Here is a 26216-nt window from a genome sequence, read left to right as displayed (position 1 = left end):
GAAATGGGATATTGCTTCCTGTGTGGGTAAGGGGAATCAGGCTTGAGGTTTATCATTACCGGATCAGCCTGGAGGGCTCTTCCCAGTATACCTTGATCTCAGACAATGGAAGGCACTTTCTCCAAGATTTCTGAAGAGATTGTTGCAGGCTTCTACAAAGCACTGTTTGGAGAATTTAGAACTGAGATAAGTGAAAATTGTGACCCTAATTTCTTCATAATGCCCCTGCCCAGTAGAGGAAATGGGGAGGAAGGGATAACCAAGAATATATGTTGGAATAATTTGTCTTCATGGGCACACATTAGAGGTGTCATTTCTCTACAGCTAAGTGTATTTCCCCCAACTCCAATTACCTTATGCTGCAAATGGAATGTAGGACCATTGTGAGTTTGGAGAACAGAATAGGTGGCTCCCCTATCAATTAGAAAGGTAACTTTCTTACCTTCAACCTCCAGAATAACCCTGGGTTCGGCCATGGTGATGGAAACTGGGAGCAAGCAAACCCTAGGGCAGCCCTATTCCAAATCCTCAGGAGACTGGGGGGTCAGGAATGTGCCGCTGGGGTCTCTGGTTGGCGAGGCACTGCCATTTCCAATGTCCCTTTAGGCCACAAGGTGGACACAGAGTCATGGGCAGTCTTTCCTTTGAAGGAGAATCCTTCGACCAGTGCCCATCCTGTCTGCAGGTGTAGCCTCTGCCCATAGGTCAGAGAGGTGAGAGCCGCAGCGAGAAGTTTCTCACATCTCTGTCCTTCTGTCTCAACAAGGTCCCTGTTGTGAAAAACCTTAAAAGCAGCATCCATGAATTGGTTAATTGGAGTCTGAGGTCCCAGATCCAGCTTTTGCAGCTTTTGCCTAATATCTGGGACTGACTGTCCTCTAAAGTGGAGCCTTAATATAAGTGCCCCCTAATCAGTGTCTGGGTGGACATTGGTATATTGCTTCATGGCTTCCACTAATCGGGACAGGAAGAGGGCTGGATTCTCCTCCTTTCCTTGAGTGATTTCTTTGAGCTTGTTGCAATTTACTCACTTTCTAATCCCTTTCTGCATGGCCTCAAGGAGACAATCTATCATATGGTCTCTCCTAAATCTGTTCCTTTCATTCATATAGTCCCATCCAGGATCTTGCCCTGGGACTGCGGTGGCACCAGAAACTCTTGCCCCCCATGCGGCTAGGGCCTTCTCATCACCTATTTCTACAGCCAAATCCCAGCTCTGTTTTTTTTCTCATCTGGGGTGCAACCAGTGGAGATAATAATATGCAGATCAGCCCAGGACAGGTCAAACTGCAGGGTAAGGGATTTAAAGCCCTCAATGGATTTGGTATGGTTTTCTGAGTAACAACCTAACTTCACCTTCATCTGGGCTAGATCAGTCATGGAAAAGGGAACATGTGCCCGAGCCAGCCCATCTGACGAGGGTACCCCTCTCATCAGGAGGAGGTGAGCCCTGTCACCATAGCTCAGTCCACTCTGGGTGTGGAGTGGGCTTGGTTGAGGAATGGGCGAGGTAACATTATTCTTAGGCAGTGGCGGGTACAAAAGGATATTACGGTTGGGAGTAGAGAGAGGAGTGGTCTCAGGCTCTGAACCCCGAGAGTAAGGCAGAGGTTTTGGAGCTGAGAATTGGGGAGAAGAACCAGGAAAATCTGGAGGAGGGGATCCTGAAGTAGCAGTTAAGTTTGGGGGAGGAGAAGATCTTGGCTGCTCTGAAGCCAGTGTAGGAGATGTTATCTCCCTACCCCTCAGGGAAGCTCAATTGCCTGGGAGAACTAAATCATCCAGAACATCCTGTTGGGGGCTTTCTCCAGAAGGGGTCAGTAAGGATTCAGCAAGGCCCATGCAACAGAGGTATCATAGCTCAGGGTCCTGGCTCAGTTTAATAAAGGTAGAAATATAGGAAATGGCTGTCCATTTCCCTTCCCTTCTGCAAAACAAATCCAATTGTCTGATGGTGTTATAATTTAGAGTACCATGGATAGCCCATGTCTCTTGATTACCAAGGATGTAACGTGTCCAGTCAACATTACAAAAAGAAATTAGTTGCTTTTTCTTTAAGCTTTTTATATCCATTTTTTTCCAATTTTTAAGTATACACCCCAAAGGGGAATCTCGGGGTACACTCTGTCTCTGTCCCATTTAGATGCAGAATGGCCAATTCTACATCATAGGGTCAACAACTGTGCGCCCATAGAGGTTGCCCAAACAAGGGCACTCAGTGTAACACTGAGGGGAGACTTCCCACACACCAGAATGTCTTCCATTATAGAAGGGGAAGACAGTGACCAGACTGATGTGAGGCAGATGGGAGAGAGAGCATGAAAGAGTTTCCACAAATATATCACCCAAAAATGGGGGTTTCAGGAGTCAAATCAAAGGCTCCTTCCACCTGAGAAGCTGTGTCCTCGTGGATGATCCAGAGTATAGGAGTAGCTTTCAGGAGAGCCAAAAATGTTGGGTGCCAAGATGTTATGGGGTTCAGATGCTTACTCCTAGGGTTCGGGAAGGATACCTTTTGCAAGTATGCAAGACTCCAAAACTTAGCTTAAAAACAAAGAGAAAAATTTCTTAATTTAGAAAGTAATGTTGAGAATGGCCAGGATGATGGCAAGGTGGAACAGCAAGATGGGGAGCACTTCCTTGGGAGGACAGCATGAATGGAAAGGCTGTTCCCCCAGAAGACATCAGTTCTGGGGATTTTATAGTTTTTACAACAGTGTTAGTCACCCAGGAATAAGGAGGGGTGATCATACTGGGGTCTGCCTGGGGACATAGAGATTCCTTAGTTTTAGGGGACAAACAGATGTCTGATAGGATCGAGGTGTGGCCTGAAGGTGTATCTTTCTGTACATCTTAAATCTAGAGGACGATGAAAGGTAGATAGTCACCTCAGGACCCTAGCAGTATCATCGGGTGTTTTTAGGCTCAGAGTGAAGGGAAGGGGGGTTGCACTATGTCCAAATGAACAAGTTCCAAGAAACTGCAAGGCCGTAGTACATAGACATCCTGGAAGAACTGCAAGGCCACAGTGGAGACAGCTTCTGAAAAAGCTGCAAGGCCATAGCTGATAAAGGCCCTGGAAGAACTGCAAGGCCACAGTTGAGACAGATAACCTAAGAAAACAGTAAGACTCTCTACCCAAGGCCACAGCAGTTGAATCCTCCCTTTAAGCTACTCTCTATAAATATGCATTCTCAGGCTTGCCCCAGGATAGTTCTTTTGGGGAACTGTCTTAGTGCTAGTAAGTAAACCTCTCCCCCACTGCCTGTTGCATTATCTCTGCCTATTCCTTTATGGCGTACCTCCACTCGGACACTAACAAGAGTCACCAGGATGGAAGGGAGCCAGGGAGTTTCCCTGATAATAGTTCGCCTGAGTTTCTGGGGTAGAGTGCCCATGTCAATTAACACTAACATGAAGGTAAGAAATGCGGAAAAATGGGATAATGTTTTATTTAATCCAGGTAAGGCTCCTAACATACACCAGCTATGTTGGGGGTTGGGGCATGTCAAATAAGATTAATTTTACTTTAAAATCTCATTTAAATGTCCTAAGGGAGCGTCTTTTGTAGTGGACAATCTCCTTATAACATAAATAATTACTTTCTATTTTTTTCAAAAGTTTTAGATTTTCCACATAATTAATGAAGAGGAGTTATCCAGGTATATAAATAGAATCTCATGTCAAGGGAGGAAGTGAGGGGAAGGGAACTGAGCTTATTAACCCCCCACAATATGACAGGGACTGTGCAAAGCTCTGTTCAAATATCATCTCATTTGATTAGGAAAAGAGAATTGACTCTCCACAGGAAATCTCTATTTTGTACTTAGAAAATGATAAAAGGATCCTTTCTAAACTGTTTGCTCAAAACTTCATCACTGTTGTAAAACTTATGAAAATGTCTTCTCTGCAGGACGCCTCCTTATCTCTCAACAAGCCCGCGATTTCTGAGACAATTTCATCCCGGTTTTCAGGAAGTTCAATTAGAAGCCAACTTTAGGGGCTAAAAAGCATTGGCTGAGAGAGGCATTCAATTCAGCCCCATCTCTGCCTTAATGAAGAAACTAATGAAAACATCAGAGTTGGGGTGTTTGTGTTTTTTTTTTAGACTCAAGACTATCAACAAGAACTTTAATACTAAATTGGGCTTGAAATATAGGGTCAGAAAACAAAATTCATGACATGAGCATTCTGGAGATTTAACAGTCATGTGGCTTATGTAACTCAAAGCCCATTGGATTAAAATTTTTTGTTTGTTTGTTTGTTTTCTTGCTTATTTAGAATGAACGCTAAGTTCCAACAGTGACAGTTAGCTCAGCTTTAAAATCTTTCTGTGTTAATCTATAATATCTATCTGTTAATCTACAGGGTATGTGATTCTTTGCAAATAAGGAAGCCACTCTCTTTTTGTAAGAAGCATCCTTTTGAATTCTGACCATAATGGCCTTAACAAAGATGAAGCATTTGAACTTGAACCTCAAGAAGAACGAAAGAATTGGAGTTGACTACATAAAGGGGATTCTTCAACCTACACCCACTTGTGATATCTGGGATGAAATCTGGAACTTTCAAGCCAAGCCAGATGATCTCCTTATTTCAACCTATCCCAAAGCAGGTCTGAGGAAGAAGGGCTTGAGGGAAGTTGGGGGGAAGGATTTTACATAATGTGGAGCCTTAATAAATATTTCCTTAGTCAAATGATAGAGAGAGGATGCTAGAATAGGTAAAAATCTGCACTGGGTTTACAAAGGAGGGCAGGATTTAGATGAATTTCTAGAGAGAGTTAGACAGAGATTATTTGGAGATATTGCATAAATGTGGACTGCAATTTCAGAGATTTGATACATCTCTCAGGGGACTGAAGTAGGAGAGAGGTGTCACTAAAATAGATTAAAGAGCATTCCTATGAGAGGTTTGAGGAGACATTAAAAGATAAAGAGGCAATCTGATCAAGTCTAAGCTCTGCTTTCCTCCTTTGAGCATGACAAGACCTGCCTTATTTTTCGAATCAGTTTACAAAGATCTTTGTAGCGGAGAGTTCTAAGAATACACATGAGTGTTTGAAGGAAGGCTAGATACATCCTGTGTGTTGTACATGTGTACATGTGTTTGCATGTAGACACATTAACTCTTCTTAAAATGGGAAAATTTTATTAGAAGCTTGAGCTTCAGTGATCCTGATCCCTACTTCTCCTCTACCTATTTCACCAAAAAAATTATTTTATGTTTGCGGTCTTTATAATCCTCTTATAGAAAGAGACAGAGAGAGAGAGAGGAAGGAAGGATAAAGGTCGATTGTTGTCATAATGAGTAAATTTTTGCTCTAATCTATTTCTTGCTCTTATCAATTAGCACAAAGTTTATGACCAACTTTCTCCCTAATACAATTTGACTAACAAATTTCTACTGACTCAGATAATTGCTGACTACCTTAGTCTCTGTGGAAAACACAATGTAATAGAGTGTTTTCAGGTAGAGTCAAAGACTAAGAATTTCCTAACAATAATAGCCAGTATTGATATAACATGTTAAAGTTTGCAACTATTTATAACTTTATAACTTTTAACATTTTATCTATTATTTCATTTGATGCTTGTAACAACCCTGTGAGGTAGTTGCCAATTGTTATCCCCATTTTAAAGATGAGGATGCCCAAGCCCAGAGGTTAAGTGATTTACCCAAGGTGTGAAATGACTAGTAAATGACTGAGGCAGAATTTAAACATGTCTTCCTGAAGCCAAGTCTCATGCTCTGTACCAACCTCATTACTTCAGTTTTTTTTATTCTTTCCAATAATATGTAAAAATGGTTTTTACCATTCATTTTCTAATATTTGGGGTTCCGAATTCTCTATTTCCTCTGCTCATTCCCTCTTCCATGAGATGATAAGCAATTTGATACAGATTATATGTGTGTTATCATACAAAACATATATTCATATTTGTCATGCTGTAGAAGATACACAAAGTTTCATTTTTAAGGAATTACAATCTTAAAATGTCTCCATGCTAAATATAATTTTTAAAATTCAAAATAGTATAGAATTTGGCAGAATTGGAAGAGGTCTGAGAACCTATCTACTCTAATCCATACATAAATAAAATTTATTTCACACAATAATCAAGAATAATTATTAAATATAGCTGAGTTAAATGTCCAACCATGGTCTTATGATTAAAAATCCAGTGTTCTTGATACTGGACCCTGCTGCTTAAAAAAGGAGATAGCTATTTTCCAAAAGAAAATACTTTCAACATGAGCCAGGGGTCAATGGTTACATACTAAATGCTCCATTCCAAGAAGGAATGAAAAATTCAAGTAAGGACTGAGATATTCATTCCTTTATAGAATACCATTATACAATACTTTTTATCTATATTAACAATAATGATATTTTGACAAAACAATATGGAATTTTGTTCTATATTGCTTTGTGGATTTAGTATATACAGAATAGTTGTCATTCCATATTTTAAAAAATTAAGAACTCTTTCAAACTTGTATTCTCATTTCTTTTTGTGGAATAAGGAACAACATGGACCCAGGAGATAGTAGACATGATACAAAATGATGGTAATATTGAGAAATGTAAACGAGCCCCTACTCACCTTCGGTTTGCTTTCATTGAAGGTAAATTGCCATCACTATCATCTGGTAAGTGACAATATGGGCACACAACCATACTTAAACACCTGACTTAATTATTCCCTGACAACAAATGAACAAAGGCAAGAGAAATTCTCTATTTGGGTTTGTTTGTTTTTTCTCCACTCAGAATTTATCTTTACCCTTTTCTTTTCTGTCTTCACTTTCCCTTCTGGCTGCTGCCTAGGATCAACAACAGCACTACCCTTCTCACATTTTCCCATCATCAGTCCATGCACAATGTTTTATAATACTATAGGCAGTAGCAGGACTAGTAGTGATCAAAGGAAGGAGAGGAATCCCTTACCTTACCCCCAAACATCCCTTATTCCTGCATTATTGCCAATAGATTCTCCCATACCAGCACTGGTCTCTTGAGCAAGAGCACTAGTCTCATCTTATCTGTTCACACAGCCATAATCCCAGAGACTCTCTTTTCCCATAGGGAGGATTCTTGATCTGGGGTCTCAGACCCAAGGGGTCCCATTCAGAGGATCCATAGCTTTATTGAGGCAGGGGGAAACCTACATCTTGATTTTCACTGGCTTCTAACTAAAATCTAGCATTTCTTTCAATTATTGAAAAATATTCTGAGAAGGGGTCTTAGAAGATTCACAGGACTGCCCAGAAGGATCAATGGAATGTTGCGAACTGAATTCCTAAACCCCCTCCCCTTCCAAAAGCTCCACACTCAATAGATGTTATGACAAAATATCCAAATATCTAAATCAATCATGTATTTTCCTCTGAAATGTGGATGATTCTGGCTTCACATCTTTTTGTACAAAGACTCGCTGGCAAAATCCTTTTGAAAGGCTCCAGAGAAAAGTGTATTTGCCTCAGAGACAAGACTGAAAAAGAATAAGTATGCTGATTTGGGGGGATCTCTGTAAAAAGGGAGGGGTGCTTAGGGAAATATGAACAACTAGGAAGTTTAAAAGTGGGGTGACTGAAGAATGGACTTAACAAGGGTAAGCAAGAACAAACAACAAGCCTAACTAAAAAAGTGCCACTGAGGTTGATGGCAATAGATGTCCACCATTCCTTTAACAACCTCTTATTAGCCTCTTTGCCTGGGCTTTAGCCCCTCTCCCCAGGGACTTGGGACTGAAAAAGTTCTCATTCTTATTACCACCAAGTTGAGAAGGGCAAAGAGTGGAAGGCCCTGATACATAATTAAAAAAGAAAAAAAAACATTGCTTCTGTTCTTGCTTAGGTACTATATACTTTAGTTATACTGTTATACTATGAACTGCTTTTTGTTGACAGTTTAAATACTTCATATAACACTATCTCTAGCTTTAAAAAATTAAACTTTTAAGTTCTAAACAATTTATTTACAAGTGAACTTTACAAACACAGCCCATTCCGAAATTCAAGACTGCTGACCCATTATTCGGCATGATACATCATTTCTTGGCCCATAAGAAAATAGCCCATAGAGGTGTTACGACCATGACATACCTATGATAAAATCCTTTTAATTCTCTTTGTCCTGAGTTTTACCTCACTAATCTGGGTGGAAACCCAGACAAAATTCCCTTTCAGCACCCAAATCTTATACTTTTGTAACATGGAAACAAAGTGTGCTTTCTTGAGATGGGGACCCTGACAATGTCTGTCTAGATATAGATAGACATTATTTATGAATATGTAGTGGAGATGCGTAGTTATATCTATGCTGTATTTCTAGATAAACACATAAATGCCTCACCTCTCAGGAGACACAGAGAACACTGTCTCTTTAAGTGTGGTTCACTCACTCCAACCTGCCCTCAACCCAGTGTGTCTCCCTTCCCAGAGATAGATCACCGCAACACAATTGTATTCTGGTTTTCTCAGAGTTCGAGGAACAGCCTCCCTTCCCATGTGTTTTCTCTCTGCACGAGCAGACACTGATGAGGGAACACATGCACACGATATATGACATTTCTATGACCAGCTACTTGCAATAATTAGACGTATCATTTTTAAATTGTAATCAGAGTCACGAATCTAACTATGAAGCAAAACAGAAAAGAATGTATCCAATAGAGTACATAAAATGCATCATAATGCATGCATGAACCTGGATAATACTCTTCTATAATGCTGTCAGTCACTACAGTGAAAAGAACACGGTCAATTCCCAACTGTTGATGGCCAGCTTCTGTGTTATTTTCCATTCAAAAGCATCCTCTCCATGTGAAACAAACAGAGAAGCACTATATGACTGTAGATCCTTACTACTTTTCAGTTACAGAAATACTCTTTGGTTTCCTCTGGATGTTATTTTGCAGACATTATTATAGCACTGTAATATGTGTACTGTTCCTTGGTTTTACCACCTGCTCATCTGTTTCCTCTTCTAATCAGGCATTTATTTGATGATATCATTTACATCATTTGGCAATGCCTGCAATGTTTGGGGTATGCAATTTTTTCATTCATCTCTAAATTGCTCATTTTAGCCAGAAACTTGAATTCCTCAGAAATTATTACTTCTACCTCTACGGCATCATTGGAAGTATAATCATGTTTTCAAAATGGAATTTTGTTTGAAGAAAGTCTTTATGCTTAATTTTTTTTTTAAATGAGCCACACAATTTTCCAATTGTGAACTAGCTCATTCTTACTTAAATGCAGCACTGGGCCAAATTCATTGCCCTCCTGTACTATCTGGCCTGGATATATGTACTGATGAACCAATTGTCTATCTAGACGTCATAATGTGCACAACAGACATTTTTGTATATTTTTTGTTGTTTAGTTTTTCCTGATTGGCTAAATTCTTGTGTGATTATGCTTTTTTGGGGGAGGCTATACAATGTCTTTGTCTTGATATAATGGGAATATGTCTGCATAAAAGAAACTCTCCATGAGGTTATGTAAATCATTGTAGAAGTCAGCTACCTGCAATATAAAAATCTAGTTCCATTTAATAAGTATCTACTATGTAAAGAAAACATAGGGGGAAGCTGGGTGGCTCAGTGGACTGAGAGCCAGGCCTAGAGACAGGAGGTCCTGGGTCCAAATCTGGCCTCAGACATTTATCAGCTGTGTGACCCTGTGCAAGTCACTTAACCCCCATTAACTAGCCTTTACCTCTCTTCTGCATTGGAACCAATACACAATATTGACTCCAAGATGGAAGGTAAGGGTTTTAAAAAAAATAAAAAATAAAGTACAGTGGCTAAGCAATTTTTTAATTTATAAATTAAAAAAGACATGGTCACTGCCCTCTTGGACTTAATCTAGTAAAAGAATATGTTATTTTTTAAATACCTATGGTGGAAAATATGACAAGATAAACGTCTTTAATACTTGCATTTGAAGTACTTTTCAAGATCTCATAGAGAAAAGGTCACAACTGACTAGGACCATCCAAGGAAGTTTCCTACAAAGTGGGACATTTGAAGTGAACAAGATAAACAGTTAAGATGGAAAAAAGTATATTCCAAAGGAAGAAATGTTTGAGGAAAGTTAGGAAAGCATGGTATATATGAGAGGCAGTGAGTAGTCAAATTGTCTAAAACACAGGGTATGGAAAGGGACATGAATTGAAATAAGATTGAAAAGCTAAAATGGTGGTATAATGTGGAAAGCCTTGAATGCCAAACTAAGGAATTTGGACCAATCAAGGATTTTTGAACAGTAGAGTGAAATGATTATACCTTTCAAAAGATAAATTAATCTGGTAGTACTATAAAGCATGTATTGGAGAAAGAAGAGAACGAAAGCATGAGGACCAAACCAAGGGCTATGGCAGTAGCCCAGGCAAGTGATGAGGGCTTCTAATAGAATAGTAGCAATTGGAACACAAAAGAGTGATTGGAGATGAGGTGTGGCAATGAATGGAAGCAAGGTGCAAGAGTGAATAAAGATGAAAAATATCATATGTGAAACTAGACTCTCTAGGACTTAACAATTAATGGGTGTAGGAGGGATACATAAAGGAAGGTTCAAAAATAATAACTAGATTTCAAACTCAAGATACTGGCAGAATGACCTTGGAATCAGAGGATCCAAGTTCAAATACTATATTTCATGAATGCTACCTGTGTGTCCTTGAGCAAGTCATTTAACCTCTCTTGGCCTTAGATTACTCATCTACAAAATCAGAGAACTAGATTATGACTTCTGGTGTATAAGGATGATATTAGAAAATGAGCATTGTTTTATTAGTTTAGAGAAAAGAAGTGTAGAAGCTGGCTTCAGAAAGAATTGGAGTTTGAAGCATATCTGAGACAGAGTGTTAATTTCAAATCTTGACAGTTTAATGGGTTTTTTTTATCTTTTACAGTTACTCTCTTTGGGAGGGGAAGTTGGTCTCTGGCAGTTGGCACAGTCACACACTGAGACTCTTGCTCTAAGGGCTTTGAGGAGGTAACAACTTTGCCTCTCTCTCATTGTCTGATGGAAAGACTTGAAGGAATTAAGTGTTTACTTTTTCCAGCTTGGGAAACACTATTGACTATCTAGAACTTTCTTCATAGATTGTTTAACTCTGAGTCTGCTAAGGCTCAGAGTCCTAACTTGATTCTTGTTGAGACTCAGCCAGCGAGCCTTTGTTATTTTTATGACTTGGAGCCAAAGTGAAGAATTATAAAAATAATAATGTAGTTTACTGTAGAACAGAGAAAATATGGGTTAGTCAGATCAGGGAGGAATAGTATAGCCTGTGAAACACAAGAGAAGAGGAAACATGCAGAACGAGGGAGTTTTATTTGGGTGGAGTTAGAATCCCTTGGATTTAGAAATCCTTTTCTCCTTATATATTTCAATAAATATTTTATTTTTTATAACCAGCATCTCTTTAGAATCCTTGCACTTGGCCCTGAAGAAAAGGTCATTTATGAGCTTTACTTCACTGATATAAACTAAGGATACTTTGTGAGCGCAGCAAGGAGAGTATCAAAATCAGTTTATAATCAAATCCATTGCTATATTAGTTTTTGCAGTTGCCATTTTATTTTTACAAATGGCCCTTCTTTCTTCAGATCTATAATCTTATAATGCTTATAGATCATTTAAAAACTGTCTTTATTACCAAACTCTGCCATCATTATCATTGAAGCAGGAGATAACATTTTGTATTTTGATTCATTTTGTACTTTTTTGTTGTTTATTAGTTGTCATGGCCTAACAATCCACACCTTAGTAGCTAACCTATTAGAGATGAAGCTTTTAACATCGCTAGGTTAGTACTCAGACCATAGACACAGTTTAGAAGTAATATCAATTCCAAAGCATATGCAGTACAATTTCATTGCTGAAATTTATGGAGGATTTATTTTATAAAGGATTTAGTGGGGATGTTGTATCAACCAAAAAAATATATGTTTGTAGTACAAATATGGTCTAACAAATCAAGACTAGACAGATAGTTTATTGCGTCTTTACTGTTCACTAGGCACTATACTAAGTTCTGGGGATACAAATTTAAGCAAATAAGAAGCTTAACAGGCAGCTAGGTGTCACAGTGAATAAAATGCTGGGCCTGAAGTCAGGAAGACTCACCTTCTTGAATCCAAATCTAGAGTATAATCCTAACTAGTTGTGCAACTGGGGGCAAGTCACTTAACTGTTTGCTCTAGTACCTCATCTATCAAATGAGCTAGAAAAGGAAATGGTAAAGTACTCTAGTATCTTTGTCCCAAAAAGCCCTAAAGAGGATCACAAAGCGTCAGACACAACTGAAACAGTCAAACAAACAAACAAAAAAAAGAGCTTGCCTGTCCTCAAAGAGTATATATTCTAATAGCAGAAAACACATAAAAGAGAAATGGACCAGCTAAACCCAAATATGGCATAGACATGGACAAGAATACATGGTAAGATAAGACAAAGACTTACCTCTCTCAGCTCTGTTTCCCAGAAGCAGAGCTTAAGGTTCCAGTTCCAATGACAGGAAAAGGAATATAATGGTAGCATGGTGTGGGGATGGACACTGAGATCTAGAAATAACTATAATGATCTGGAAGCTGCACTGAATTGTTCCAACAATGAAAGAACAACGATCCTAGAGTCACAATATAAGAATGATGCTGAATGGTCAAAAACTGTTTTGTAGGTGTGGAACAAGCTAATGCAATGCCATCACCACGCAAACTGAAAACTCATCTTCCCATTCAGCTACTGCCACCATCCTTCTTGGAGAAGGGCTGCAAGGTAAGGAGCAGGAGATAAACATTCCTTGGAACCTCTTAAAGAGGGCTTTGACCAATCATCTAGAAACAAACTTCTCCTGGTCTCAAGGGTACTAATCTACTACTAACTCCAGGGATTTGTTTTTGATGGGAAAGGGGAAGGGGGTATAAACCAGTAATTTCATTGATCTAAGGAATTACCAGGTAGAAAATTCCTTATTAATCCAAACATGTAGGCAGTCACTACAGTTTTAGCCTTAAGGAGCTGTCCAGAAAAATGAGAGTAACTGACTTGCTCAGGGTCACACAGATGATATGTATTCAAAAGACTTGAACCTAAGTCTATCTGACTCCCCAGTGACATACTTCCCTTATCATAATTACTTGGGAATCCTTCCTATTGCTAACAAAAATAGAATCACAAGAAATCAACCCCTAAGAATAATTGTGGGGCAGCACTGAGATCATAGTTACCATATCCAAAAAATAATCTAGACAGATGTCAGGACACATGCAGACTCATGCATCTTTACATCATTACAACGCCTTGTCAATATTCATACCAGATGACTAACTAGAATCCAATTTTTCCAGGGTCTTCATTTCACAGATGAGGAAGTGGAGACCCAGAGAATAAATAATTGATGAATAAATCAATGATACTTAGCTGAGATTATTAATTTTTTTTCCTCAATACACTTTAAAACCTCCTTTTCTTCCCTCCTCTATGAACAATTTCAGATAATCTATGTGGCAAGAAATGTGAAGGACAACTTGGTGTCCTATTACCATTTCCAAAAGATGAATGCAGCACTTCCTGATCCAGGAACCTGGGAGGAGTATTTTGAAGATTTCCTGAATGGAAAAGGTGACAGAGTCCAGCTATATTGTTTTTGCCAACAAAATCCTAAAAATATGGAGAAATCTTTGACCACTTCATGAAGACTTCAGTATTCTTAATTATCAAGGAGTTTCTTGGGTGGTCCACAATCTGTCCTGAATGCATCCTCCATTCAAACTAATTTATGCACTTTTCTTACCTGCCTTTCAGTGTGCTGGGGTTCCTGGTATGACCATGTGAAAGGATGGTGGGAAGCAAAAGACAAATATCCCATTCTCTACCTCTTTTACGAGGACATGAAGGAGGTGAGCACGAGAGCCAGTCTGTCAAGTGATAATATTTACTAAGGGTCTGTTGGGTATAGTTAACTATACTTGGCACTTAAGATACTTAGAAGATAGCAATTAGGGGGTTTAATGAAAAGAAATACAAGACTGGAGATAGGAAGACCTGGGTTCAAATGTGACCTTAGACACTTCCTAGCTATATGACCCTGAGCAACTCACTTAATCCCAATTGCCTAGATCTTACTGCTTTTCTACCTGGAATTAATTCTTACTATCAATTCTACAACAGAAGGTAAGCTGTCTCTGAGTGTATGTGTGTGTATGTGTGTGTGTGTGTGTGTGTGTGTGTGTGAGAGAGAGAGAGAGAGAGAGAGAGAGAGAGAGAGAGAGAGAGAGAGAGAGAGAGGGAGAGGGAGAGGGTGAGAGAGAGGGAGAGGGAGAGAGAGAGAGGAAAGTGAATGTATGTGCATGTGTGAGAGGAAGAGGGAGAAAGAGAGAGAGAGAGACAGACAGAGAGAGAGAGAGAGAGAGAGAGAGAGAGAGAGAGAGAGAGAGAGAGAGAGAGAGTTTTAATAGATGGAAGTAGAAATTGCCCTGAACAACCTTGTCATGTATAAAAGATAAATTTTAAATATTGCTTTAACAAAGCACTGATAATAAGGTTCTTAATACATAAGCATTACATACTTCGTGCGTATGAAGGAAATTTTTTCTATTATCAGGATTCTAAGAACTAATTATGGAGGCTCTGAATTTTTTATGCAGAAATACCTTGTCAATTCCAGTGTGGGAGGCATCTTTACAAACTTTCCCCAGAGTAATGTTCTTTACCTCTTTCACTGTTCTTATAGCCTAGACATAGTTATCAGCAAACATTTACTAAGCAGTTACTATGTAAGAGTTACTGTTTTAAGTACTGGGGATACAAAAAGAAGTAAAACTTGTCTTTCTCCAGAGTGATGTTCTAGCACTATTACTCCGCTATTAATTCCTAGCCATAAAAGTCAAGTCAACGAGTATTTATTGAGCTAGGCATTATTCTAAGCACTGCGGATTCAAATACAAGCAAAAATATAGTCTCTAAGAATATCAGGTGCTACAGTGGATAAAGTGCCAGGGCTGGAGTCAGGAGGTCTTAGGTTCAAATTTGACCTCAGATACTTTCTAGCTGTGTGACCCTGGGCATGTCACTTAACCCTATGCACCTACATCTTGCCTTTATAGCTTAGATTTGTTGCTAAGAGAGAAAGTAAAGGTTTAAAAATAATACAATTCACACCCTCAAGAGTTTACCTCGAGAAAGATAACACATAAAAGGGAACTGAAAAAACCTAACAAGCTTTCTACTATATTGCACTTTGTGTTACACTGGGTTGAAAGTTCTATGACATAAATGAATGTGCCAAGCTGAAAAGCATTTCCAGAAAGATAAACAACATCATAAATGGGGAACGTGCCCTTGAAAAGGGTACCTTTTAACAAAGGCAGAGAGCCCCAGTATTAGATTTAATATGGAACATAGTAAACTATCTTTTTTTAAGTCATTTATTTATTTGAACATTCTATTTTTGTTTGAGTTCAAAATTATTATTCTTCTGTTGAAAAGGCAAGCAACATATCAATTATATAGATGAAATCATGCAAAACATATTTCATATTAACCATGTGTCAAAAAAGGGCAATGAAAATAAATTGAAAAATATTTCAATCTAGACTCAGAGTTCATTAGTTGTCTCTCTGAATATGGATAGCATCCTTCATCAGTCCTTTGGAATTCTTGTGTATTATTATATGGATGAGAGTAAGTTAAGTCTTTCATAGCTAATCATCCTCATAATGTTGCTCTTATGCTGTACAATGTTCTCCTGATTCTGGTCACCTCAAATCAGTTCATATAAGTCTTCCCAGGTTTTTCTGAAACCGTCTTCCTGATAGCTTCTTAGAGCACAATAGTATTCCATCACAATCATATTCCACAACTTTTTCAGCCATTCCCCAACTGATGGGCATCGTCAACATCCAATTCTCTGATGCCACAAAAAAAAAAAAAGAACTGCTATGAGTATCTTTGTGCAGGGGGTACTTTTCCTTTTTTCTTTGGTCTCTTTGGGATATAGCTTAAAGAGTGGTATTTCTGGGTCAAAAGATATGCAAAGTTTATAGCCCTGTGGCCATAATCCCAAATTGTTCTCTAGAATGAAATTCTCTTTTCTCTTTCCACTCTCACAGAACCCAAAGCATGAGATTCAAAAGATAATGGAATTCATGGGGAAGAACCTAGATGAAGATGCTTTAGATAAAATCATCTACCATACCTCTTTTGATATAATGAAAAAGAATCCAATGGCAAACTATACAACAATTCCTGGTGAAATTATGGACCACTCTGTTTCCCTATTCATGAGAAAAGGTATATGTATTTTTCTATTATATTCTTAAAAATATTATTTTCTTTTATTTCAAATCATTTGGAAATTTTTATTTACCCTTCTTTATCTAGGTATTATAGCTATTAAATGTAGACATAGATAGAAATAAAAGCAAAAGTATAGAGATCTTTGAAGAATAAAAATATTTATCAGAATAAAATGCTTATTTTAAGGCATGATTGATTAAACAAAAATAATCTTGTGTTTAACAGAATAATCTGAAATTATAAAATTATATAAAAAAATGCTGACATCCCTCAAGCAAAATTCTGAATTTTTGAATGAACTAAATTTTAAAATTAGAGGCAAATGAGTGGCAGAGCCTTGAGTAAGGAAGATCTGAGTTCAAATCCAGATTTAGCTATTGATGGGCTATGTCACCCTGAGCAAGTCACTTAACTTCCATGTGCTTCAATTTCCTTAAGTATAAAATGGGAATAATACTAACACCTACCTCCTAGTGCTCTTATAAAGATCAAATGAGCTAATTTTTATAAAATGTTTAGTACAGTGACTGACACATAGTAGTAGGCACTTAATGAATTTTGTCCCCTTCCCTTTCCTACAATATAATCATCATATTTCAAATTAAATCCTCCTATACAAGGCTCTTGGTATTAATGAAATCTATTTAGTGGTTAACAGTGATATCTTGCATTTTTATTTAAATTAATTTATTTACTCATTGAGAACATAATTCCTTGGTTACAAGAATTATATTATTTCCCTCCCACTCTACCCCACCCTTCCCACACTGACACACAATTTCATTGGGTATTACATGTGTCCTTGATCAAAACCTATTTCCATGTCTTTGGTGTTTGCATTAGGATGCTCATTTAGAATCTACATCCCCAACCATATCCCCTTGACCCATGTATTGAAGCAGTTATTTTTTCTTCTGTTTCTACTCCCACAGTTATTCCTAGGAATCTGGATAGTGTTTTTTCTCATAGATTCCTCCAACTTGTTTGAATCACTGCATTGCCACTAATGGAGAAGTTCATTACTTTCTATTGTTCCACGGGGTATCGGTCTCTGTGTACAGTGTTTTACTGGTTCTGATCTTTTCTCTCTGTATCACTTTCTAGAGGTTGTTCCTGTTCCAATGGAATTCCTCCACTATATTATTCCTTTGAGCACAATAGTATTCCATCACCAACATATACCACAATTTGTTCAGCCATTCCCCAATTGAAGGGCATCCCCTCATCGCATCATTGTCATTTTCTTCAATGAAATTATTAATTGTTTCTATGATTTGTTCTTTAACTAACTGATTTTGGAGAATTGTTTTAATTTCCAATTAAGTTTTTATTTGCCTCTCCATGTACCCTTACTAATTATTATTTTCATTGCATTGTGATCTGAGAATGTAGGATATGTTATTTCTGCTCTTTTGCACTTTGTTTGCCATGTTTTTACGCCTTAATACGTATTCAATCTTTGTGAATGTACCATGTGCTACTGAAAAGAAGGTGTATTCTTTTTTGTACCTATTTATTTTTCTCCAAATATCTACTAACTCTAATTTTTTTAACATTTCATTCACTTCTGTTGCCTCTTTCTTATTTATTTTTTGGGTTGATTTATCTAGTTCTGATAGTAGAAGGTTTGGGTCTCCTACTAGTATAGTTTTTCTATCTATTTCATCCTTGAGCTCCACTAGTTTCTCCTTTAGAAATTTGGATGCTATGCCATTTGGTGCATACATATTGAGAACTGATATTTCCTCATTCGGGCAGTTTCTTGGATAATTTCCTGTAGTGTGATTTCCATGCTTTTTATTTTGTCATGGTCTTACAGTAGATCATGATCTTCTTCTTTTTCAATACAACCACCTTAACTCAGTCCCTCATCTCTTCCAACTTATTGAACTGTCATAAGGCATCTCAAATATTACACCTAAATGGGACCTACTGAAAGTTAGTCAAGCTCTAGTCATTTTGTTAACTCTTACCTCCTGTTTTAGAAACAATATTGATTCTAAGACAGAAGAGTAGTAAAAGCTAGACAATGGAGGTTAAATGATTTGCTCAGCTCAGATCACACAACTAGAAAGTATTTGAGGTCAGATTTTAATCCAGGACCTCCTCTATCCAGGCCTGGCTCTCTATCTGCTGAGCCACCTAGCTGACCCACAGCTCTAGTCATTTTACATGTAAAGAAACTAAAGCTCCAAAAAGAAAAGTTATTTGCCCATGGCTATATAGTTAGGAGCAGGCAAATTCAGGACTCAAACCCAGATTTTCAGACTCATGAATCAAAGCCCAGTGCCCTTTGTACTATATCACACTTCCTTCTCTAAATGCTGGTTTCCAGTCTATTCTTACTTAAATCCATCCTTCACATAATTACCAAAGTAATAATCCTCCAGATGGTATCACATCCTATATTTAGAAATGGTATTGTAACTATCCATTGCCTTCCAAATAAAATATCACCTCCTGATGCTTATGTTGAGAGTATTATAAAATCTCCAAGCCACTTTACCAGTAAATCAATCAAAAAAATTTATTAAGTTCCTTTTATATGTTAGGCATTGTGCTAAGCTCTGGAGACCCAAAAAGAGGAAAAAAATTATAAGCTCTTAACTTCAAGCAGCTTACAGTCTACTGTAGGAGAAAATTTGCAAACAAATATAGAGAAAGCAAACTATAAAGAGAAAATAAGTATTTTATATTAAAATCTATTTTTCTTTTTAATTTCTATTAAATTTCTATTTTAAATTAAATTTAAATAGGATTTAAATTTTAAATTTAAATAGAAAAAGATCACATTTTACATGAGAGTTAAAGAAAGCCATCAAAGTTAGTTGAGGAGTGGGAACATTCCAGGAATGTGATATAGTCAGAGAAAAAACATAGACCCAAGTTGGAATGTCTTTTTAACAGAATGGTCTGAAGGCCAGTGTCATTGGGTGAGAGTACATGGCAGTGGGTACAGAGTAAGAAGACTGAAAAAGAAGAAGAGAACTAGGTTATGAAGGGTTTTGAATAGCAAATATAGTATTTTGTATTTATTTGATGCTGAAGGCAATGACCATGTTGTGACTTCATTTACAAACGCTACATTCCAGTGTAACTGAGCATCTACTTTTCTTGACTTTCTTCTCCTATATCTGTGATTTCATTGGTTTTTCATTTTTCACATTAACTCCCTATGCCTTGGAAGAGACTTGCCCCACCTACCTCCATCCATTCAGGAACATCTATCCTTTCAAAGTCCAACTGAGATGCCACCACTGTCATAAAGCCTTGACTTAACTCTTTCCATCTCTCCCCTTCCTTCCACTACTATTTTGAGAAAAATCTCTACTTCTTCCTATTTCTCATAGCATTTTCCCTTCGTATTCACCTCAGTGTCCTCTGCACTCATGCTTTCTATCTCCATCTTTGCCCATGTTTGATTAGAAGCTTCTTGAGAACAGTTGCTATTTCATATCTATTTCTTCCCTGGGTCTAACATAATGAACAAGTACATAATAGGTGTCTAAAGCTGACTATTATCGAAACTCTATTCTATAAAATGAATAAAATTTCCATACGTTTTAACCCAGAGACTCTACTACGTGGCTAATGCCCAAAGGAAGTCACTGATAAAAAAAAAGCCCCTATACGTACCAAAATATTTATAGCAGCACTTTGGTGATAGAAAAGAGGTGAAAACAAGGTAGATGCCCACTGAAAGGACAACAAAAAAATTAAAAGAGAGTTTTTTGATATTACAAGAACAAGCATGACTTGAATGAAATTATGGACGACGCTTCTCACCACTCTTTGCAGGGATGGGGTACTATTTATTCATTTTCAGAATTTTTATTTTTGGTCAATTTTCCTGGTTGTCTTCACTTCCTTTTTTAATATTATTTGTTACTACAGATGGCTCTCTGGGAAGCATAAAAGAGTATCACTAGAGGAAATTGTGTGATATGAGGATATCAGTTTAAAAATTTTTTTTAAATATAAAGACAGTCTATTTCCCTCCTTCCCCTTAGTCCTTTGAAGTAACGAGCCTTATAGGAGTGTGGAACATTATAACCAGTGTAAGTTGATAAATTCTGGTGAACTGGTTTCTCTTCTTTCTCTCTCTTTTTTTTTAAATTCTTTATCACAAGGAATGACACTCTGAGAAGAGAAGAGAGTAATATAAAAGTAAATTCAAACAATAGAAAAACAAAAGATATCAATAAAAATTATTTTCTAAAGAAGAAAATAGGCATGTATGCAGAAAAAAACAACAAAACCAAAATGAAGTTCTATGTAATTATAACAACTAAGTTTGGTACTGGCAAAGAGTCGAGAGAACTGATTTTCTTCCATTCTTCACATAGGTGGGAGATTTGGGGCTTGAAATATTGCATATACCGTGACACATGGTTGCGATGTTGATTGAACGGATTGTTTCTTTATTATAAGAGGAAGTCCTGTGAGAGAAGGGGCATATTCAGAAATACTTAAGGCATGAAGAGTAATCAATAAAACTTTTTAGAAATCTCTTTGTAATTGTTCTTGCTTTTATCAATATGTAATCAATAATTACATAAAAGTATTTGCTCTTTCACAAAAATTTCAGCTCTAAATAAAATTCAATGATTCTGTTACCTCAAGCATGTTTGTGGAAATACAGAAAGATTTTAATTTACTAATTGTAATAATGAAGAGACCTTAATTTTTTAACTAATTAACTACAAAAAATTAACTACACGGTCTAGTGAAATTTATGCATTTAGCTAATTAACTTTCCCTGTTGTAAACAATAGCATTGTTGATTATCTTAGCTTCATAAAACTTATAAACAAAGTTTGTTCATATATTTGTTGTTTGGAACTCAGAGTATGTTTCCCATGAAAACAATATAAGCAGAAGATTAAGTTCCCTAAAAACCTGCTTAAGGGTCCACGATATCAGAATTTGAGAGTTAAAGAGAATCTCAATGGTCATCTAGTACAACTCATACACCAAAGGAATCTATCCTTTGTTGGAAGAACATCAATGAAGGGGAGCCTACCGGCCCTCAAGGTGGCCCATTCCACTTCTGGAAAGCTCTAATTGTTAGGAAATTTTTAAGTCTAAATTGGCCTCTTTGGGACTTCCATTCTTTGCTCCTAATTTTGCCCTCTTGGGCCAAACCGAACATGACCAAGCCCTTCTGCATATGATAGCTTTTCAAATGCTTGAAGACAGTTTCTCCCTCCTGAGTCTTCTCTTCTCCAAACTAAACATTCCTGTTTCCTTCAACTGGTGCTCTTTTGTCATGGATTCAAGGTCTTCACCATCCTAGTTGTCTACCTCTGTACACTCACCAGCTTATACAGTACTTTTCAAACTATGGTAGCCAGAGCTGAATACAACACTCCAGAAGGTGTCAAAAGAAGATGGAGCAGGGTGGAACTATCACCTCTCTATTCCTAGAAGCTTTGTACCTCTTAATGTAGTCTAATGTCACATGAGCATTTTTTAGAATCAATTAAAACCTGCTGTTGCTAAACTACAGCAGTAATACTACTAGCCTGAATTATTCCAATAGCTAGCACCATGCTGGAGACACAGCAGTTCACCCTTCATCTTCAAAGATAACCAATGACATAATGTGGTGATGGCTTGAATTATTGTGCATGAAATGAATTTAAGCGAGGCAGAGTGGCAAAGAGTCATTAGCTTCCCTCTCCATACTCATCAAAATCCAGTGACAAGGCAAAAGTCAGGATGACTGGTAATGACCTCAGAAGCACTAGATATCTTGGTGATTTCAATGCCTTGGCCAAGTGCTCCATGGCACCTGCTTCAGTTGCTTCCAAGGCCATTTGAATAAATTGTTTTCAGATGCCCATTCCAACAGAGAAGTCTTCAGGTGCTAGAGGTCAAAATTCTCTTAATTCGGCAATCAGTTTGAGGCCTGCCAGTTACCCTCAACCTGGTTTAGCCCATCTGTGAGACAATTTGCCAGGGTGTGACCACTGCATGTGTTATAGTTTTTTGGAGCCACAGGTGAGAGTTGGGTGAAAGGTGAGCACCAAAGGTAAATGAACCACCCTTAAAAGCACTCGGCAAACCCTCACACTAGAGATGCTAGTCCTCACAGAACACCCCATATGTCCCTGACACATAGTACACACTTAAAAAAATGTTTGTTGAATTATTCTTCTTAGGAACAAGAAAAAGGAGAAAAATGATGATAAAGACTGTTCTCTTTCTCTCTCTCTGTCTCTCTCTGTCTCTCTGTCTCTCTGTCTCTCCCTCCCTCTCTCTCTCTCTCTCTCTCTCTCTCTCTCTCTCTCTCTCTCTCTCTCTCTCTCTCTCTCTCTCTCTCCATATATATGTATGTATATAAATACACATATATATACGTATATATGTACATATATATATATATATATATATATATATATATATATCCTCTTTTCTGGGTAAAGAGCCATCCTCAAGCATTTTGCAACCATTTCCCACTTCCTGAAACTTAATATTCAGGCTACTGGGATACAGGGTACCTTTGGTGCCTTAAGTCCTAGTACCAGATCTGTCTGTTCCTTGCAAATAATCTACATTTCAAAATTACCTATCTTCCTTCTTCCCTGTTCCACATAATTCTGGAGCAATACAAAGTAACTAGGTAAAAAAAAATTGGCAGAAAATTATCTCTGTAAATATAGAAATGTGAAAATACAATTTAGGAGGTGAAAGGTAGGCCTGGTAGTCATTTGGCATGTACATGATGAAAGTCCACCAAGCTGACTCCATTTAGTTAAGACTGGCAGCAATGGTGCTCTTTGTGGTGGCAAAAAAATTGGAAAATGAGGGGATGCCCTTCAATTGGGGAATGGCTGAACAAATTGTGGTATATGTTGGTGATGGAATATTATTGTGCTAAAAGGAATAATAAAGTGGAGGAATTCCATGGGAACTGGAACATCCTCCAGGAAGTGATGCAGAATAAGAGGAGCAGAACCAGGAAGACATTGTACACAGAGACTGATACACTGTGGTACAATCAAATATAATGGACTTCTCCATTGTTGGCAATGCAACATCCCTGAACAACCCGGAGGGATCTACAAGAAAGAACATGGTCCACATTCAGAGGAAACAGTTTGGGAGTAGAAACACAGAAGATAAACAACTGCTTGATCATATGGATCAAGGGGATATGATTGGAGATGAAGACTCTGAATGAACATCCTAGTGCAAACATCAGCAACATGGAAATAGGTTCTGATCAAGGACACATGTAATACCCAGTGGAATTGCGCATTGGCTATGGGAGGGGAGGGAAGGAAAGAATATGATTCTTGTAACCAAAGAATAATGTTCTAAATTGATGAAACAAAATTGAAACTTTAAAAATAAAAAATAATTTATAATTTTTTTAAAAGATTGACAGCAATGGGAGTAGGCAAAAGCAAAATCCAAAGCCAGGAATAGGAAAAATTGTGGCAAGGATATAAGTTGATCAGTCTTATCACTCACCACAAGATCGTCTCAAGCAAGCTCCAGTCCTCCACTGAACTCCTGAACTGAGTTCAGAGATCCTCCTCTGAACTCCTGAGCTCTGAACTCCTGAGACTCGAACTAAGTTCAGAGAGCTCCTTTGAAAGAGAATTTCCTCTGATGTCACCTCCCCTAAATTTTCACATCTACCAATCATAGTAGACACTTTTTCCCAGGAATGCCCATTCTTACTTCTCATTGCTCTTGAGTTCTCACCTTCTCTGAGTATATTATATCTTCTGAATAATTCACATCTCTTTTGCTAAGCTTGCCTTTTATATGTTGCTTGACCTTTTAGTGATTAATTTAACCTTGATAGATACTTAGCACCCTTCTGTATTAGATCTAAATATAGACCACCTAGCTTAGGGTTTTTGCTTCACTATAAGTATGAGTTGGGGACTTTTCATTGTTCAAATCAGTAGTTTACAACATTGTCTTCCCCTAAGGCACTGTCTGAGCAGGGTGAAGTAATTTTAAAGTTCCCAATACATTCCTGATCAAGTACCTCCATTTTTACAACAGGGGAATAGCTTAACCAAATCTTCTAAGGTATAGTCTGAGCAATTTTTAAGATTCACAGGTTCAATGGCATCTGAATGTCTTCTTCTTCTTAGCAGCTTATAATATTTTTTCCTTGGTCTGATAGTTTTTTAATTTGTCTATAACATTCCTGGGTTTTGTCAGTTGGGGATTAAGTACAGGAGGTGATCTGTGGATTCTTTCAATCTCCACTTTTCCCTCTTATTCTAGAATATCAGGGCAGTTTCCTTGGATAATTTCCTGTAGTGTGATGTCCAGACTTTTTCTTTTCTCATGGTCTTCTGGTAGACCAATGATTCTTAAGTTATCTCTCCTGGAGATATCTTCCATTTTTATATTAATACTGTGGGCTCTAATGAAACTAGAGAGAAGCAACGGAGTGAAGCCAATGAAGAGCTTATGAGCCAGTTTTTATGAGCCCAAAGATATGTTTAACCCATGTACAATTTTTTTAGTTTACTATACCTGATTATTTTCAAGCATTCAAACAACCAGCAAGCAATTATTAAGCACCTACTGTATGATTAATATTATACTCTGTGATAGGAATCCTATCCCATGATAGATGCTGAAAAGCCAATGATAAAAACAAAATTATCCCTGCCTTCAAGGAATTTACCCTCTTGTATGGCAGTGTTCAGATAGGAAAATGAAAAATATTCACTAAGTAAACATAAGATAATTTGCTCAGTACACTACCAACTAGTATATACACATGTATATATAGATTCACTCTTATTATTCTCATTTTATAAACAGGGAAACTGAGCCTGACAGTTTACATAACCTGTTCATCATGATCACACACCTAATGTTAGAGATAGGATTTGATTCTTTGTCTTCCTGGTACCAAGGTAGCACTATCTCCACTAGCATGTGAATCTAGTGACATCTATTTTCATTAAATATGCTTATTTATATTCCATTGTTGTATTTTAGGCACTGTTGGAGACTGGAAAAATTATTTCACAGTAGCTCAGAATGAGAGATTTAATGAAATCTATAAGGAGAAGATGGCTGATACTACACTCCCTTTCTCCATAGATGACTAAGAAGGAAAATCTGGGATTGAGACAGAATGAGGAAGAATTCTGAACTCACCCAAAACTCTGAAACTAAAGAGATTTGTCACTAACCACATAAAATTCTCACAATGATGGCTAAATATGAGAAACATTTTAGGCTCACTTTTTGGAGATCTTTTTAGATTTTTCTCCACTGGCTCCTTTTATCTCAGGAACTATCCTATTGTTTCATGCCCCTCTCCATAGATATTTAATATAATTGCATTTTCATGATGCTACTCATAATAAAATGAATTTAGTATATTTCTGGCATGTATATTGATACATATTCATTTGTATTTTTCTTGCTCTTCTTTTTGATTATACCACCATAATTTACATTCCACCAAATCCATATATTACATATTGTAGCTATAGGTTCCCAAGATTGATTTAGAATATTTTTCTATGGCTATATGATTCAGGATTTTCCCTATCCTTCTTCCTACCCCCCTTCCAGGTGCTGACAAACAATTCCCTGACTCATACATGTATCATTGTTCAAAACCTATTTCTTGCTATTCATATTTGCAGTTGAGTGATCTTTTAACATTAAAAGCTCAATCACATACCCATTGAACCACATGATTGATCATATGTTTTTCTTCTGCATTTCTGTCCCCACAGTTCTTTCTCTGGATGAGGGTAGGGTTCTTTCTTATTAGTTCATTTCGATTTTCTTGGATCATTGCATTGCTGCTACTAGAAAAGTCTACTACATTCAATTGTGCCATGATGTATCAGTTTCTGTGTACACTGTTCTCCTGGTTCAAAACAGAATTACTTTTGCCA

The 26216-nt window shown here is 37.4% G+C and overlaps 1 protein-coding gene across 3 annotated transcripts; it reads left to right on the top strand.

Moving 5' to 3' along the window:
• Window positions 1-3213: 3213 nt before the first annotated feature.
• Window positions 3214-25688, top strand: LOC100019933 (sulfotransferase 1C4-like). Of its 3 annotated transcripts, XM_001372581.5 has the most exons (8): window positions 3214-3420; window positions 4369-4615; window positions 6529-6654; window positions 12698-12795; window positions 13515-13641; window positions 13825-13919; window positions 16131-16311; window positions 25300-25688. In XM_001372581.5, the coding sequence occupies exons 2-8, from the start codon at window positions 4441-4443 to the stop codon at window positions 25410-25412; spliced, it is 915 nt and encodes a 304-aa protein (XP_001372618.1). In that variant the 5' UTR covers window positions 3214-3420; window positions 4369-4440; the 3' UTR covers window positions 25413-25688. The 3 variants fall into 3 exon arrangements, with proteins under 3 accessions (XP_001372618.1, XP_056663750.1, XP_056663749.1); XM_056807772.1 differs by lacking the exons at window positions 3214-3420; window positions 25300-25688 and adding an exon at window positions 17422-17549 and having other exon boundaries at window positions 4269-4615; XM_056807771.1 differs by lacking the exon at window positions 3214-3420 and having other exon boundaries at window positions 4270-4615.
• Window positions 25689-26216: the final 528 nt, after the last annotated feature.

Source organism: Monodelphis domestica, chromosome 8 (assembly GCF_027887165.1).
Source record: "Monodelphis domestica isolate mMonDom1 chromosome 8, mMonDom1.pri, whole genome shotgun sequence".
NCBI lineage: Eukaryota > Metazoa > Chordata > Mammalia > Didelphimorphia > Didelphidae > Monodelphis > Monodelphis domestica.
Note: the sequence above shows the minus strand (reverse complement) of the source record. Positions and strands in the feature narration are given on the sequence as shown.

Bases quoted from the DNA above. Each gene is read 5' to 3' on its own strand.
- LOC100019933 (XM_001372581.5), top strand. From the start codon at position 4,441: ATGGCCTTAACAAAGATGAAGCATTTGAACTTGAACCTCAAGAAGAAC. The intron at 4,616-6,528 runs GTCTGAGGAAGA...TTGTGGAATAAG, and splicing joins TTCAACCTATCCCAAAGCAG to GAACAACATGGACCCAGGAG. The intron at 13,642-13,824 runs GTGACAGAGTCC...CCTGCCTTTCAG, and splicing joins AGATTTCCTGAATGGAAAAG to TGTGCTGGGGTTCCTGGTAT.